The following is a 16,844-nucleotide window of genomic DNA, read 5'->3' on the forward strand; positions in this document are numbered from 1 at the left end:
TCTTATAATAATAATATAATCATTTAAATTAAGAAATTGACTTCATAAATCACCTTTCCGAAACAGAAAAGACATACATTTCGAGGAACTTTTAGAATCATTATGTTTCCTCAGAGGTAAGAGCAGCGGCGCTCATTTACATGATGCAGTGTGTATGAGGAGGATGCAGTGTGTATGAGGAGGGAGGATACAGGGTTTGGGGAGCACATTTCTTCAGCAGAAAAGAGGGGAAGGAGGGCGGTAATAATTGCTCACTCCCAAACAATTCCACCAGTGACATCCCATTACTTTAAACACGACAAAATAAGGCCACCCGCGCGCGGAGAAAGAATTCACTGAATAAGACATGAAGGGAAAAGGCTGGCGTTATTAGCTGAGTGGGGTTCATCATTAGAAAGCACTGAGACGGAGAATAATCCTTCACGCGCGCGACTATAACTCTCCTGTTACTAGCAGTAATTACAGAGCAAGTGCAGCACGCCGTTTGTAATAAACTGTCTGTGTTCGAGCACACACTCATTTAGCCTCTCTATAACAACCGAGAGACAATGAAAGCAACGTAACTTTATCATTTACCTCTGACAAGTGCGTCTACGAGGTGCAAGACTGTGAAAAACTCAGTGAGAGAGCAGTAAGAAGATAATATCTAAAGTGATATATCGAAATAATGTCCTAAATATAAATATATAACGCCATGGATGGATTTCACAAACTTTAGAGAGTTAATAATCTTTCAGGTAGGATGAATGCAGCGTGTGAGAATGAGACGGGACATCAGGGTCATGGTGGAAACTCGAAAGAAATGATACAGAATTATTAATGGTGTTGTACCGCCATCTAGCGGCCACAATACACAAGTGCAAGAGCGGGATTATTCTGTTATTCGGGACATTTATTTCATGTCTCAATCATATAGTATTCATCTTAACATAATGGATAAAATATTACACTCACAATTTTTAAGATGGAAATCTTTTTGGAAATTAATTGTTTTATTAAATCACATTTAAATAAAAATACGGGCGTTTTGTAAATAAAATTATTATTATTATTAGCCTATTTGTCATGTCTCTGGCTGCTATGCATACAACATGAAAAGCAGGCAATTTATTAAGAAATATTCCAGGTGTTTCTTAATTTTCCCCTAATTAAAATGTTTCAAATTAATATTGTTTCAACTTGTAATAATTTCATTGGTTTTTCCTGTGTCCTCAAGTCCCCGGGTTTCAGCTTTGAGGTCACAGAGATTAATGGCAGTGACAGCACATTTCAAACCAGTGCACTTTTTGTCTGTCGTATAGTCTTACACTATGAAACACGTACAAGTTCTTGTAATGACTGATTTATGATAAAGGAACAATTTTAGTGATATCCATAAATAATGTTTTATGTATTTCTCAATGTATGTGAGAAAGATGAAATCTTGTACACAATTTTTTTTTTTAAATAGCTTCATTTCATTTCCCAAATGCATATACATACAAAACAGATGTTTTCAAAAACAGTCAAAAAAATTAAATATCGTCACAGGATTTCGATATAGGATTAGGATATACTTTGACTTCAACTCAAACCAGAATTTAAAATTATGATAATTTACAGAAACTTTTGCAACTGTTCATGAAGGGGTCTGAGCATATTAATACTGATAAAAATAGTTTTTTTTATAAAATGAAGCAATACTGAACAAACATCTTAATGTGTGCAACAGGACTGCAGTAATGAATCCCTCAACATAGTTTTGCATTTACAAAATGACTACTTTAACTGCCCAGAGAAATAAAAAAGTAACTGACACTGTAATAAATATGAAGCTGGGGTCATCTCCCTTGCCTAAATGTATTAAAAGGCACAAAAAAATGCTTTAAATATGGTTTGACTGTTATAAATAATGCTACCAAACTATGTGGGTAGACTCAACATTAGTTCAGTACCCAAAGCCTGATCCCCTGGGGGTGCTGTCTAAAGATGTCTTACAAACTACATTGGAATTCAACCCATAGCCAAATAATTCACAAAGCTGCACTTAAATCAGGTTTTAAAAGTGTAGTCTCTAAAAAAGCCCACATACTGTACCTGAGAGGAGGTACAAACCACACAAAATGCGTCAAACCAATACATCCTCTAATAAAATGTCTTTTAACAGGAGTGTAACACTCAGTGTGCAGAATGTAAAAGATGCTTTTTCTAAAAGTAAAATGTGCTTTCCCATATTAGCCATTTGCTTTTCGTTAGCACGGCTATAGGAGTATAAGAGTGCAGAGAGTTTGTTGGAGTGTGTTCATCTATCTCCTTGCAGAAGACCACCGTGTTTTACAGGTTACAGTTCATCTCGGGCTTGTCTCGCACGCCACTCCGGGTGCCGGGTCACATGTTCAGCCGCTTGAAGGACTAACTGCATGAACTCCTCAACGTCAAAAGTGTAGTTGGTAAACTTAGGATGTTCCCCAAGAGTAGGATGATGACCCTGAGACAGAACAAAACATTCGTCAATAATATACAGTAATATAATATAATGGACCAAAACCTCTGAGGAATGTTTCCAGCACCTTGTTGAAAAATCAAGGTACCGGTAGTTCTGAAGGATAAAGGGGGTCCAACCTGGTATAAGTAAGATTTACCTAATAAAGTCGCCGGTGGGTGTATATATATTCCTATTAGAGAATTAAAATTAAATATATTATACTTCTCTAATAGAAAAGGTACTAACATTACTCACACCGAATGTGATTTTGGTAATGTATAAAGGAATACTGGAATGAAATGATATAAACTGGAATGAATCCAGGCAGTGGTGTATAGGTTTGGCTATGTGTGGCTATGTGTGTGTGTGTGTGTGTGTGTGTGTGTGTGTGTGTGTGTGTGTGTGTGTGTGTGTGTGTGTGTGTGTGTGTGTGTGTGTGTGTGTGTGTGTGTGTGTGTGTGTGTGTGTGTGTGTGTGCTCTCTTCACCTTATCCTGGGGGAACACTTTGTCCCTTTTCTGCCAAGTCATGTAATGGACTCCCCTCAGTCGGGCCAGATCACGGTAGCAGCTCTCATCTTGACAGTTGTACCTGTGGAATACAGAAAGAGGGATGTTTTATGTCCCAAACTTAGCAGGAAGTGGCCCACAAAGCCTCCGCAGACTCAGTTTGATGGATAACTGTTTAATTAGGCTGTATTTCACTGTCACACACACACACACACACACACTACACACAGACACAGTCAGATGCTATCCCTATTAAAAAGCTTGACTGCATCCACGTGAGTGTTGGATAGATGTATAACATGACATGGGTGTCAGATGCACACTGTGGAATACATCTTAACACATGCAGATAGGTGCCGCGGAAAAAAAAAAGTCGTGATGTATTCATTTATCAATGGTAAAACAGAAAGAAACTTTTTTTTAAGCAAGAATGCAACCAAATGTCCAAGATTGGTGGTTGTCAGGGGCTAAGATAAAGATGTAAAAAAGATAAAGTGTAAAGATAATATTTGAACAAGTTTAAGCTATTTGAAAACCTTTTTTGATCAACCACATTGCTGTTTCTTCTTCAGTGTGTATGGTGGGGATGGTCCTTGTTTTAAGTTCCTGTTTTAAGTTTTAAGTACACTACCATTCAAATGTTTTGGATCAGTAAGATTCTTGTATTTTTTTTATTTATTTTTTTAGAAATGAATACTTTTATTCAGCAAGGACACATTATATTGATCAAAAGTGACATTAAAGACATTTATAATGCTATTAAATATTTCTATTTCAAATAAATGCTATTCTTTTGAACTTTCTACTCATCAAAAAACCCTGAAAAATTAATCATGGTTTCCTGAAAAATATTAAGCAGCACAACTGTTTCTTAAGCACCAAATCAGCATATTAGAACGATTTCTGAAGGATCATGTGACACTGAAGACTGAAAATTCAGCTTTGCATTCACAGGAATAAATTACACTTTAAAATTATTTTAAATAAAAATTAATTATTTAACTGTATTTTTGATCAAATAAATGCAGCCTCTGGGAGCATAAGAGACTCCTTTTAAAAAACATAAAAAAAATTGTACCAACCCCAAACTTTTTGAATGGTAATATTTTAAAAGTATTTATTGCAAAAGTATTTGATTTCTTCATAGAATGTCCATCAACCATGCAAACACTTCTCACATTTGTCATTTATAACTCGCAATAAATGCTTCAACTTTTAACTTTTTTGGTTGTTTTAATACAATCAAGTGGTATAAACATTATATAAACACTGCAGACTGTCACCAATAACTGTTTATATAAACTCTGAGGGTTTTAAAGTGACTACAACTTAAAAGTGAAGTGGAGTGAAGAAGTATTTACATTCCTCAGACTGACAGCTCTATAGTACAGCATAGCTGGCCACGCAGATCACTTAGAAAGCAGAGAGTTACATACAATTCAAATATGACAGCCCAGTCGGGAAGAAAGAGGAGGTGGGTCAGGCCGGCTCCATGCATCCCAATGAAGATGTCAGAGTTGTGTGTGGCGTGGATCTGCTCCAGAAGCGGCATCTCTCTAAGAATACACATCAGCTTTCAATCACGCAAACACCACAAAAATCGCTACATTTAAAACAACAAAGACAGAATAACTCACTTGAATTTGTAATCCACCAGCTTGACCTCGAATAAAGGCACAGTCTTCAGGGCATTGATAAGCTGAACACACACATACACACACAGCAGGGATTCAGAGGGTGATTAACGAGACCTCACACTCATGTGGACAGAGGCCAAGTAAATCGAGGCTTTTTACCAAGCAGGGGTCTTCAGCAAATAAGAGTTTAAATGGGCAGTTAAGGAAGCAGAGTGATAAATCAATGATGAGCAAAGAGAGAGATAGAGCATTCACCTCCTGCTGGTTTATTATCCTACGGTAGTCAGTGCTTCTTGCCAACAGAGTGACACGGACTTGGCCCACCTGACAGAGCAGAAGGACATCATAGATTTCATACATTTCTCAACACACATTTATATATTTTGTAACATATATAATCCATTTTCAAAATACATTCAGACATGAGAATTTGTTATTTAAACCTTTATTTAGGTGGGTAAAGAGGAAGTAAATGTCATAATATGTGTGATAAGAAAGAACTGGGCTCCCTCATGACAGACCATGTGAAGGAATAAATTGTACAACAGTCCCATCTAGTGGTAGATAGTATAATTATGACAATAAATAAACTATTTTAGGTATATGTGTGACCTTAATCTAAACATTATTGCTAATCTTCCTACACAAAAGCCTGTGGCAAAAAAATATTGAAAATATGTCTATCAATATTATAATATTACAATTTAATATTTATGTATTTAAAAGTTTAAGAATTAAAATTAATTTAATATTTATAATAAAACAATAAAGAATATAATATAAATGATAAAATAATGATTTAAATTAATAAGAAATCTAGTATTAAAAATATATATATATTATATAAAATAATAATTTATTTATTTTTAAGAATTCAAATTAATTTTATATTTAAAATAAAATAAATAATAAAATATGAAATGTAATTAATATTAATCATTAATCATTATTTAATAAAAATTATAAGAATTAAAAATATTATAAAATATAAATATAATGTTTGATATGTCTTTTTTTATATATCTATATGTGTTTGATAATGTCAGATTTCACTAGGAGGTAAGCATAACCATTTCAAAATTAGCACAAGTGCGTAAATTGTGTTTATAAATGTATGGATAAAAAATTTACGAAGTATATAATCTGTTTCCTGTGCTGACTTTGGCATTTTTATGCTCATAACTTCTTTTCTTTATAACTTCAATCACTCTTTCAAAAATCTCTTTTGTTTTCCAGACATTGTCAAACACATATAGATATATTAGTATCTCATGCAGAGAGAATGATTGTCTTTCTATTATTAGAATACAGGAATCAAATCATGTTCTGTGTGCGTGTATCGTATGATGCATGTGTGTGTGTGTGTGTGTGCGCATGTGTGTGTGTGTGAGTTCAAGCATGTTTACCTTCGGTCCATCTTGTGGGACATTGAGTCGATAAAGGACATGCTGGGAAAACGCCTTGAACATCCCCTTACTGTGGCAGTCAGAGATCTATCAAATTACACACATCTGTCAGTTAAATCTTCTCTTCATGTCATTTGCACACAGAAGGCAGAGGCACACAATCATTAATATGAGGATGATTTGAGCGGCAGCACCAGATGAGTTTTGTCTCACACAAGGCAAATACTCTATATCACATGCACAGCATCCAAAGATGTCACGCAGAGATGCATTAACATAGACAGAAGACAGCAGATGAACATGATGAAATGAACAAATGCTAAATGGAGGGAGGGGGGGACACTTGAGAGCAACAGATACATGCCAATTATAAGGATACGTACAAGAGGGGTGTTGTAGAAAAGGCCATATCGCATTCTTGGAAGGAGAGAGAAAAATGCGTCTCTGAAACACACCTGTGAAAAACACATACTTTTAAATAGCACCAAAACACTGAGATGCTGATAAAAGTGTGGACTGGTGATGTGGTGTAAAAGTCTTTTACCCTTTTGGAGTCAAAGTTTTTGAGATGAATGATGTCATAATCTGTGAAAGCCTGCCACGTTTCACTGAACAGGTCTCCATATCCATACACACTCTGACAGACAAAACAACTCAATTAAATGCATTGAAGATGTGTTTTTTTTTTAAACCACCATTTTTAGATGGTCATTGATACACTGCAGTTTTAAGGAGAAAATATTCAGCAATGGTATTGACTGATGAGTTACTGTAGCCTAACTTTGTCTGCATACTCAAAATAGCCATCATGATCAGTCAAAAGTCATGTAATAACCAATTCATTCATTCAGACAGGAACTAAGAGTCATTAACTTACCTTACCTAAATGTATCTTCTTAACTGGATTAGATTCTAATCCTTATTTTCCTAATCTCTCTTAATCTACGATTGAAACTAAAATCCAAAAGGACCATTCAAAGTCTGGAGACACTGGCCACGTTCACACACCAACAGAATGCATTTGAGTCCTTAATACAGTGACGTTCACACACAGTCAGTGACAACCGCATTCTGTAACCGAACTCACACCCGAAAAACTTGAGGACTCACGTACCGCATTCTCGCGCTCTGTGAACGGAACCGGACTGAACCGTCGCGAGGGAGCCGCTATGCGCTGCGCAAATGCCTGTCTACCGTGTGCTGAGTTGTTCTCATGTGGTACAGCGGTTTAACGGTTTGTTCTACACGCGACTCAAATGCTCCGCTCTCCACACAGATTTAAACGCTGCTCTCGGTTAATAAAGATTTGACGGATTAACTTGCAACTCGATTGAACTCTTGTCGTGTCAAAAGTAATACAACTTTTCAGTTTTATGGACGTCGCCATCTTTGATATTACTTGGTCACTATCATGGTTGAGAATACTGGCTTGACTCCCATTTAACGTTCATACAGACAGTATTCGAATTTGAGATGCTACTAGTGTAAGTTGCTGTGTGAATGGGACATTTCGAGACTCACACCTTCAAGTAAATGTGGTAAACGAAGCCTAGACTTGGTTAAAAACGTAATTCTCAGGTACATAAATATATAATAATATTACAAGGTGGATTTAATTTTGCATTCCATTGTTTCATACAAAAAAAGTCTCCCTCTTTCTACACACCCCTTCATTTTCCCTCTTCCTCAGTTCCTCGCCCTTGAAATACCAGTGTCTGAACAATGGGCAGGATAAGGTTTTCTCGTAAGTCACTTTATTTTCAGCCCACTGTTTCCTTTTTATCTTTCTCTTTTAGGAACCGCAAACCTCCTGAAACTGGCAGTCGGTTTAAACAACAAACCTTCCGTTAGTGTTTGAAAGAAATGCTCTCTAAGCCCTCATGGTTGATGATTTACTGGAAGACATATTAGAAGCAAAGAATGTTTGTGTGTTTAAGAGAGATGAACACTTACTGTGTCCCACATGACGATGTTTATGTCACGGCTGAAGGAATTGTTGATGTGCTGGGAGATGTAGAGGTTGACAAAGTCACAGAAATGATGGTACATGTTCACTCCTGCAAAAGACAGGAGAAGCATGCATAAAAAAAGATTTTAAAAAAAGCCTTTGTGATGATTAAACAAAAAGCTCCCTTAATTCCCACAGAAAGATGACCTGCATCCAGTTTCATGAAGACGGTTGGTCTGTCGATTATAACATCACAATGGCCATCGTCCTGGGGGTGGAAGTCGAGCTCTGAGTATGTCTGCAATTCAGCAAACCTGAGAGAGGAAAAACAAGACATGAACATAAAAGTCTGTTTTATATCTTAAAACTTTAATGTGGACCCTTGTAGCATTTCTGGGGTTCTCAGAAGCAGAAGTCGTCATAGTTGGGTAAACTTCTATAGCGGGGAACGAGAGACAACAACAAATATAATTTTTGTATTTCCATTTGCTCCAATAGCAAAAGAAAAACTCTGTGATAGAGTTTCCACAATAGAGTTTTGCGATAATGGCAACTTGGGAAACTTATTATCACATTCTGTGAAAATGGTCAATTTTCCTGCAAACTTAAGTTAACTTAAAGGAGAACTCCGGTCAATTTTAACATTGAGCTCATTTTTTTGTACATTTGGAGTGCTGTCAGTACAGAGAACAACGACAAAAATCGTTGTCGCCTACACCGAGTTATCCTCTTTTTAAAATTTGCACCCTGTTGACTTCAATGGGGCAAGTTTTAAACCTGCTTTTAGGCTCTTAACATCCTTGATGTGTCATTACAAGTGCACAGATCATGTGAGTGATTCCTTCGGAGTGAACGCGGGTGAATCTGACTGCAGTAGATGTGAAAGATATTAATAAAAATGATGTTTATTCAGCCAGCGCACATACCTGTATTTACATCCTGTTTTCGGTCGAAGTCCACAGTAGTCGATTGTCGAATTCACGCGCGTGATCATAGGTACTAAACCTATGCGCGTGAACTCGACAATCGACTACTGTGGACTTCGAAAAAAGCAGGTTTAAAACTTGCCCCATTGAAGTCAACAGGGTGCCAATTTTAAAAAGAGGATAACTCGGTGTAGGCAACACCGATTTTTGTCGTTGTTCTCTGTACTGACAGCTCTCCAAATGTACAAAGAAATGAGCTCAATGTTAAAATTGACCGGACTTCTCCTTTAAAGCTATTGAATGGATTTCAAAGATAGGAATATAGCTAAAAAAATGATATGTGGCACTTTCTGGAGGAGGTAGCCATTGATCACGGTCTATTTTTATTGTATGGAAAAGAGCAGCATGAACATTTTTTTAAATATCTCCTTTTGTGAATGAAAAATGGTTTTGAATGGCATAAGGTAAGTAAATTATGTGAATGTCAAGAGACATTAGCAGATATATTCTACTGTTCAAATGTTTGGAATCAGAAAGATTTTTGAAACTGTTTTCTATTATAATATATTTTAGAATTAAATGTATTCCTGTGATGGCAAAGCTGAATTTTCAGCATCATTACTTTAGTCTTCAGTGTCACATGATCCTTCAGAAATTATTTTAATGTGCAGAGTTTGTGCTCTAGAAACATTTATTATTATTATCAATGTTGAAAACAGACCATGACAGATTGATTCTTTGATCAACAGAAAGTTCAAAAGAACAGCATTTATTAGAAAAATATATATATATTTTGTAAAATTGTCACTTTTGTGCAATTTAATGCATCTATAAAAGTAAAATAAAATAATACCAAGTATATTTTTTCAAAAGAAAAAAATCTTACTGATCCTATAGTAGTTAATCCATCTTGGTTTCTAAATGTTTTTCCACATATGTTAAGAAATACATTAATGCAGTAAATGTCCATGAAGTTTTTTTATTTGGACATAAAAGTTAAATATAAAGTTATTTACCAAGACTGAAGAGGACTCTTGTGTGTCCCTTCTGCAGCTAGTGCTTTACTATTAAGGCTGCAGTGACCACCGATCTCACCCTGTTCCAGGAAATCCTCTTTATACCTGCAGTGGCATAGAGGAAGAGAGAGAGAGAAAGAAAGAGGACTCATTTAGACAGGAAGTTCTCACAGTTCTGCCAGAGAGAAAACTATTTCACAGGGTTCTGCATTGCACTGACCTCTCGTGACCTCTGCGGGGACTCCTCAGGTCCAGGTACAGGTTTGTGGCCCTGCAGAACCGCATATGACTGGAGCACTTCAGAGAGGAATCACCCTTTTAAAAAAAAAGTTTCAAACTTGTATTTGCAAGATTGTTCCCAGTATTGTTTGGACATGTTTAAAACAGCCCTTAAGTCTTAAGCTCAGTGCTCATGCTCAAAGCTCTGGAGGACTTTACCAGAGCTTTACCACGGTAAAGACGAGGCAAATGAGACAGAGGTAGAAGAGGGAAACTCACAGGACTCGACGGCTTGCACAAAGTCTTCATCTCACTGAGACGCTCCCTCACGTAGCCAAAATCTGCCTGCTTCCAGAACAGTTCCTGTGCAGTCTGAATAGAGCCTGCCCTACAGAAAGAAGACAGACAGTGGCACTATGTGGAGTAGATAATAGAAGTCTTTGTACAGAAGGTAAAGTCCTTGAAGTGCTTGAGTGACACAGCGGAAAACAGCCTGTGTTCAAATGTTAGTAACTTGTGTTAGCTTAATATTAGCACTAGATTAAAGGAACACAACTTTGCTTTCCACGGTAAATAGGGTTTGTAGTGCAAATATTTGTAAGACACGGGTGCAAAGAAACAGTTGAATTCAACAATGTTTCACACAATAGTTTATGGAACTACAGTTGGCATGAATCTTCAAGTGAAGAAGATTTTATTTCTTAGAAAATAAATAAATTAAGCCGTACATGCGAACACTATTATTTATCTTACTGTGTGCTGGATCCTCCAGGATAATTAAATGTGCGACTAAGGGGCCTGTAGTAGGTCATATATGGTGAAGAACTTTCTATTAATATATATATATAGAATGTGTTACACATGGTGTTGCCAAGAATATCTATAGGATATATGGATATATATTGAGAACGGGGCAGAAATCTGGAGCTGCTCCCTGCAGGAAGCTGTTCGGATTTGTTTAATAAAGTCTAAATCTCTGGCATCAAAAATTCCACAATTTTGAGAAGTGATTTTTCACAAAGAGAGAAACCACAACACAAGCAGTGACATACTGTACTTCATCTGAAAATGTAATATAGATATTTAACTTGTTCTTATACAAGCATAATTGGGTAACACTTCACAATAAAGCAATAAAGTAATTTTAATTAATGCATTATGAATAAAGATGAATTGACAATGAATAAACAGCAGCATATTTATAATTTAACATTCACCTATAGTAATAAATACTGTAAATAATTATTTAATGTAATAAGTATTAATGATTAAAAAAATATTATAACTATTACACATATTGTGACCAATTATTAAATAACAATATTAATGTTATATTATATTATCAATATTATAATATCATTATATTAACAACATTAGAGAGACTTTTTTTTTGACTTCTTTCAAAAAAACGTATCGACCCCAAGCTTTTGCGAATATCTGCTAATATTGCTTGATATTCAACCAAAAATAAAACTTTCTGCCAACACTTACTCACATCATGTCATTCAAATGTTTGTCATCCACAAAAGGAGATACTTTTAAAGGAGATAGACTGTGATCAATGGCTACCTCCTCCAAAAAGTCTTATAAAAGTGTCCCACACAAACGCCGATCTTTCAATAGCTTTGAGTGCGAGTAAAACTTGATGACAGTTGTTATTTTTGCCGTCCTGCCTATATACATACATATACATGGGTAATTAGATAGTTATGGATAGTGGGAAAACGCAAAAGTGTTAAAGAAAAATGTAGGTCAGTAAAGAAAGGTATACCATCCTGAGTCAACACTGGTGCACACAGGATAGCTGAATCTGTGCTCAGCGGAGCAGCTCTTTTCATACCCCCAGCAGGAATTCGTGAGCAACAGAGCATCCTGTAAACAGCCAACAGAGACACAGAGTTAAGAGAACATCCCGTATAATCATCTAATGCCAGTAAAGCATATACACAACACTAGAAATTAGCAATAAAGTCACAAGCTACTGTATACCAAAAAGATCAGCCCCTAATCCACCATTATAGCTCACGTATTACAATGTCTCACTTCTAATCCAACTTTAGCACGCATTCCATAAGAAACAAGAGGAAATAGCTTACTTTATAAGGGCAAAGCGGGTCCTCCTTGCAGAGTTTGACCAATGGTTTGTTGTTGTGCAGAAAGAATGGAATATGCTGCTGAGGCAGCGCCAGGCTGCTGTAGTCCGGCTGTGGCGTGCGGCTGCTGTTCTGGCCACTGTCTGTGGTGGAGATGGTTTTATAAGTGCAGGCCAGGCACAGAGCTACCAGCAGCAGCATAGTCCCTCAAGCCACATGGAAGGAACCACACTGGCTCTCAGCACCTACACTCATTTATGAGAGAGAGAGAGAGAGAGAACAAGCGTGTTTAGAGCTAGAAAACTAATGGTTTACGGGGGAGGACAAACACCAAAGCTCTGGAAGTAACAACAGTGTGGGAACCTGCAAATGAACGGATCTTACTCCGTGTGAAACTCCTACCACAGGAAATATTAGTGACCTTTTTCCTTCAATTGTTTAAGCAATAAGGCCAGGATTGAGGGAAATTAATAGAAAAACAAGTGTACATTCGACAGAAATGGTGGTTATGTATGTTCTCTGATATGGGTTGAGAACTAATATTGAACCGTAACGGGGAGGATTTCTTTGATTTTCTGATAAGATGATAAGATCTCTGTAAGATCATTAACTATTTATACTTAATCATAATGCCTGCCTCGTTTTGTTATTTTTCATAGCGTTACCACAAGTACCTGAATGGAATCGATCACAACTGAAAATGTATCTAATGCTCTAGAGAAAATAAGCACTTCTTCTTTACACAGATTTTGTAATACTCTAAAAGCAAGCTTTAAAATTGTTTCATTTCCCATTTGTGACAATTTTTTTTATCAACATTTAAGTAAAGTGATTTACATCACTTTCTAGGAATAAAATTTAAACATCGACTAAATTAATTAAAAATAATGAAATAAAAAAAATATATATATATATAACCTATTAATTAAACTATATGTTGGTTTGTTGTAATTGATTTTTTTCTATTCATGAAAAAAATATTTGTTTGAGCTTGACAAATGCAGTCAGTCAACACAACAATTTCTGTAAAATGTACAAAAATTGAATGAGAATAACTGTGTTACGTTCAGTTTAGTTTTGTTCATGTACTTTCAGTGAGTTTTCATCTGTCACGTTTCTTTATTCAGTTTCCCGCCACTCTTCCGTCTCCTTGGTCATCATTATGAGTTAATGTGTGTCAGCTGTGTTTAGTAATTATCCTCATTCTGTTCACTACTTAAGTTGTTCCTTCTCTTGCACTCCTTGTCTGGTCACTGTAATACTACACTGTGTAAATGTGAGTTTCCCTGCCTGTTACCTAATTATTGAGTGTTACTATTAAAGTGTTGTTTGGATCTCATCTGAGTCTTCAGCCTGTTCCTGAGTGCACCACAGTGTTACAGATGACTGGACCTCCAAAATGGATATAAGAGCTCAGTTTATTTTGGTGGCTCAGGAGAGCCCTGCCCTTTGAGCTTCGCGAACTTCTGTTGTCTTGCACTTACCAGCCTGCGCGACGACGAGACCCTAAAGACCCTGTTCTGGATCGGGGCAAACTTCCACAACCCCATCTACCTTCCAGCCACCACTGGATTGAGTTGGAGAGAAGCTGTGGTGAGGTGTCCGGAGAGCGTACGGCCCCGATCCAGAACCCGGCCAGACCCAGAGCCCAGCCCGTCACCACCCTAATCAACGACGCCTGAGCCCCCCGCAGACTTCTGCTTGCAGCGACAATTGAGCCTGTGCGCGAGAATGGGAGGGCAGAGCACACCATTGGCCCGGAGTTGAAGCACCAAAGAGAGTCTGACCAGGGGTGTGAACATGCCCATCGCCGTGGGAATCCTCATCGAGTTTGAGGGGGATGGAAGCGAGCCACGCCCGCCCTCCCGCCACTAAGAGCGAGCACCGGCTGGACCTGTTGGACAGTTTATTTGAGTGTGGAGAGTGTAATTCCCTGTATCCCTTGAACTCATCTGAGTCTTCTTCATCAGTCCTGTTATCCTCACCCAGGGTCCCCCTTCCACCACCTCTACATACTGCCATTAGGAATGCTCTATTTTTTTGTGCCACTCTCCATTTTCAGTCCTCAGCCAAGCCTGCCACTGAGACATCACCCCCCATCAGTCCCTCTGTGTCACCTCATCCTCCTCGCAGTGGTGTGGTTACACTGTGGACCTGCTGGGAGCCTACTCCTCCTGGGGGTGATGAGCCCTTGGCTCCGCCTCCAGTCTCGCTGCGCTCAGTCCCACCTCGACTTGTTGACCCTGCGCCCGCGCTCCTTCCCCCCCCTCAACTCCAGTGTTGACATCAGCCATTCGGCCTCACCGGGCTCCCTCGGACTGCCGGCTCCACCTGGGTCGAACATTGCTACGCCTCCGCTGTGGACTTGCGGGCCATCCACTGCTCTCCGGCACTCCACCCTCAGTCCCACCTCGACCCGTCGACCCTGCGCCCGCGCTCCTTTCCCTCCCTCGACTCAGCGTTGACATCAGCCTTCGGCCTTACCGGGCTCCCTCGGACCGCCGGCTCCACCTGGGTCGAACATCGCCACGCCTCCGCTGTGGACTTGCGGGCCATCCGCTGCTCTCCGGCACTCCACCCCTTCTGACTTCGGCAAGCTCCACCCTCCCTCAGGCTCCACCTCCGCCCTCGGTCACACCAGTTCGTCCTCAGCCTTCTGGATCCCCACTTCCATCTCTGGGGGTCGTCGCGGAGGCTCCGTCGCAGCCGCCTAGAGCATTGGCGTCCCATCACTTCCTCGGACTTCCGTCTGCGCGGTGGGCTCCACCTCCCAAGGCTCCTTCGCCATCGGTCGTTCCCCAGATGTCATCACCATCATGGCTCCTCCCGCCATCGACTCTGTCTTGGTCTACCGGCATGGCTGAGCTCTTGTTCACATCCACCTGGCCACTCCTCCTGTCTTCTCCAACATGGATGCTACCTCCTGCTCCTCCCTGGTCGTCGTTATCTATCTGTCCGCCTGCTACTTTCACCAGCCCTTCGCCACGTCCTCGTCCTAAGCCTCCGCCATCTCTTCTGATGGTCTGATCTGTCAACAATCTTCTACAGCACGAGGACGCGCCTTGCCGGGAGGGACGTTATGTCACGTTTAGTTTTGTTCATGGACTTTCAGTGCCACAATCTCCACAGACATTTAATGTTTTAAACTACCTTTCATGGTAGACTAATTTTATATTAGATAATAGTTTAGCAACATAAGATTAGTGACTTTAAAAATAAGTCATGGGACACCAAAGTGGAATGTGCCATTTACTAAAGTTATTTGTCAATGTTAATAAATTAACATAGGCTTACTAACAGTAGTATATTAATAAATGAAATGAATATTATCTTTATAACTATGATATCTAGGTAGCTATGGTGATTTATTTTATTTTTTCCTTTTTTTTTTTTTTGCAAGGGGAAATGACCAACTGCTTTGCTGTGTTGCCTTACAATTATGACAACGTAATTACAGATTATTACATGATTAAAAACCCGTGGGAAAAAAACACACCCACATTATGCAAATGTGACCGGAGAACGCCAAATGAACCTATTCATTAAGCAATCTTTGCACAAATCACCACGATAATCATAGTTTGCGTCCAAATACTTTAATAAAACTTCTGGAATTACAAGCATTGTGTACTAAAAAAAGATAGGCTACTTAACACAATGACAGAAAGATTATAATAAACTTCTGGCATTCATTGAAAGAGATGTCCCTTTTTATTTACTTATGATTTACAGTAGTAAAACTAGCTAGAGTAACTGTATGACCAAGGGATTTTGAACTATTAGATTCACTTCTAAATTCAGTGTCTAATGCGATCTGTCTAGACAGGGCAGATCAAATAGATTAACAAAGGCGCACTGTGTATTGCAATCTCATTCGCTTCATGGAGCAGCTCAATTAAATGTCCTACAGAAGAGTAAATGTACCATACTGGATTCCTGTCCATAGATACATGGTAAAAGTTGGTGAAATCTGCACGGTTTTTTTTTTTTTTTTCTCCTATAGTCAAACTACAGAGCTGCGATTCCCAGATGCACCGACACACCACGATGTCAAAATAACACACAACAAAAATAATAATAGTGCAAGCTGAGGTGGGGACCGTAACAACCACAAAGACTTGACACGTTGCCAGGGTGAGAATCTCTTGCAGCTGTCCCACCATCAGTTATATTATATCAGCTGTCTTTACTAGCTCAAAAACACATAAACCCACACCAAAAGAAATTGTTCCGACTTTTAGTAGCTCTGAGAAAGTTAAAGTGAATAGTCACAGTTCTAACAAAAAAATATATAATTATATGCTTACCTCCTTGGAGAAACTAAGGAAAGGCAGTGGTTGAATTTAGGGATGCAGTCGCCATACTACCGGAAACTATCAGCCGGCATGTGTTACTGCTATTATTAACCGCAAGAGGGCGCACGAGAAGATCTTAATTTTATACTGATTAAAGTGGACGTCCAAGAATGCCCTGTAATTAACAACAACAATAATACTATATTCGTTACTTTATAACTAAAAATGAATAATGTCTTTGTTAAAAAGAGCTTATTAAAGCAGAGATTATTAATAACAATAATATTAATAATATACGCGTTACTATATCATTTAAAATAATATTTAGTAAC

General features: G+C 38.4%; 1 protein-coding gene across 1 annotated transcript; it reads right to left on the reverse strand.

The window, feature by feature from the left end:
• Positions 1–1,367: 1,367 nt before the first annotated feature.
• Positions 1,368–16,627, reverse strand: eogt (EGF domain-specific O-linked N-acetylglucosamine (GlcNAc) transferase). The gene is made up of 16 exons (XM_084395891.1): positions 16,525–16,627; positions 12,221–12,462; positions 11,896–11,996; positions 10,404–10,512; positions 10,126–10,220; positions 9,906–10,010; positions 8,171–8,277; positions 7,969–8,072; positions 6,560–6,652; positions 6,399–6,470; positions 6,016–6,102; positions 4,865–4,933; positions 4,610–4,671; positions 4,409–4,528; positions 2,952–3,054; positions 1,368–2,467 (listed from the first exon to the last, which is right to left on the reverse strand). Exons 2-16 carry the CDS (start codon positions 12,416–12,418, stop codon positions 2,321–2,323), a joined length of 1,572 nt encoding a protein of 523 aa, XP_084252017.1. The 5' UTR covers positions 12,419–12,462; positions 16,525–16,627; the 3' UTR covers positions 1,368–2,320.
• Positions 16,628–16,844: the final 217 nt, after the last annotated feature.

The sequence above is a fragment of the Rutilus rutilus genome (genome assembly GCF_951802725.1).
Source record: "Rutilus rutilus genome assembly, chromosome: 22".
NCBI classification, from domain to species: Eukaryota; Metazoa; Chordata; class Actinopteri; order Cypriniformes; family Leuciscidae; genus Rutilus; species Rutilus rutilus.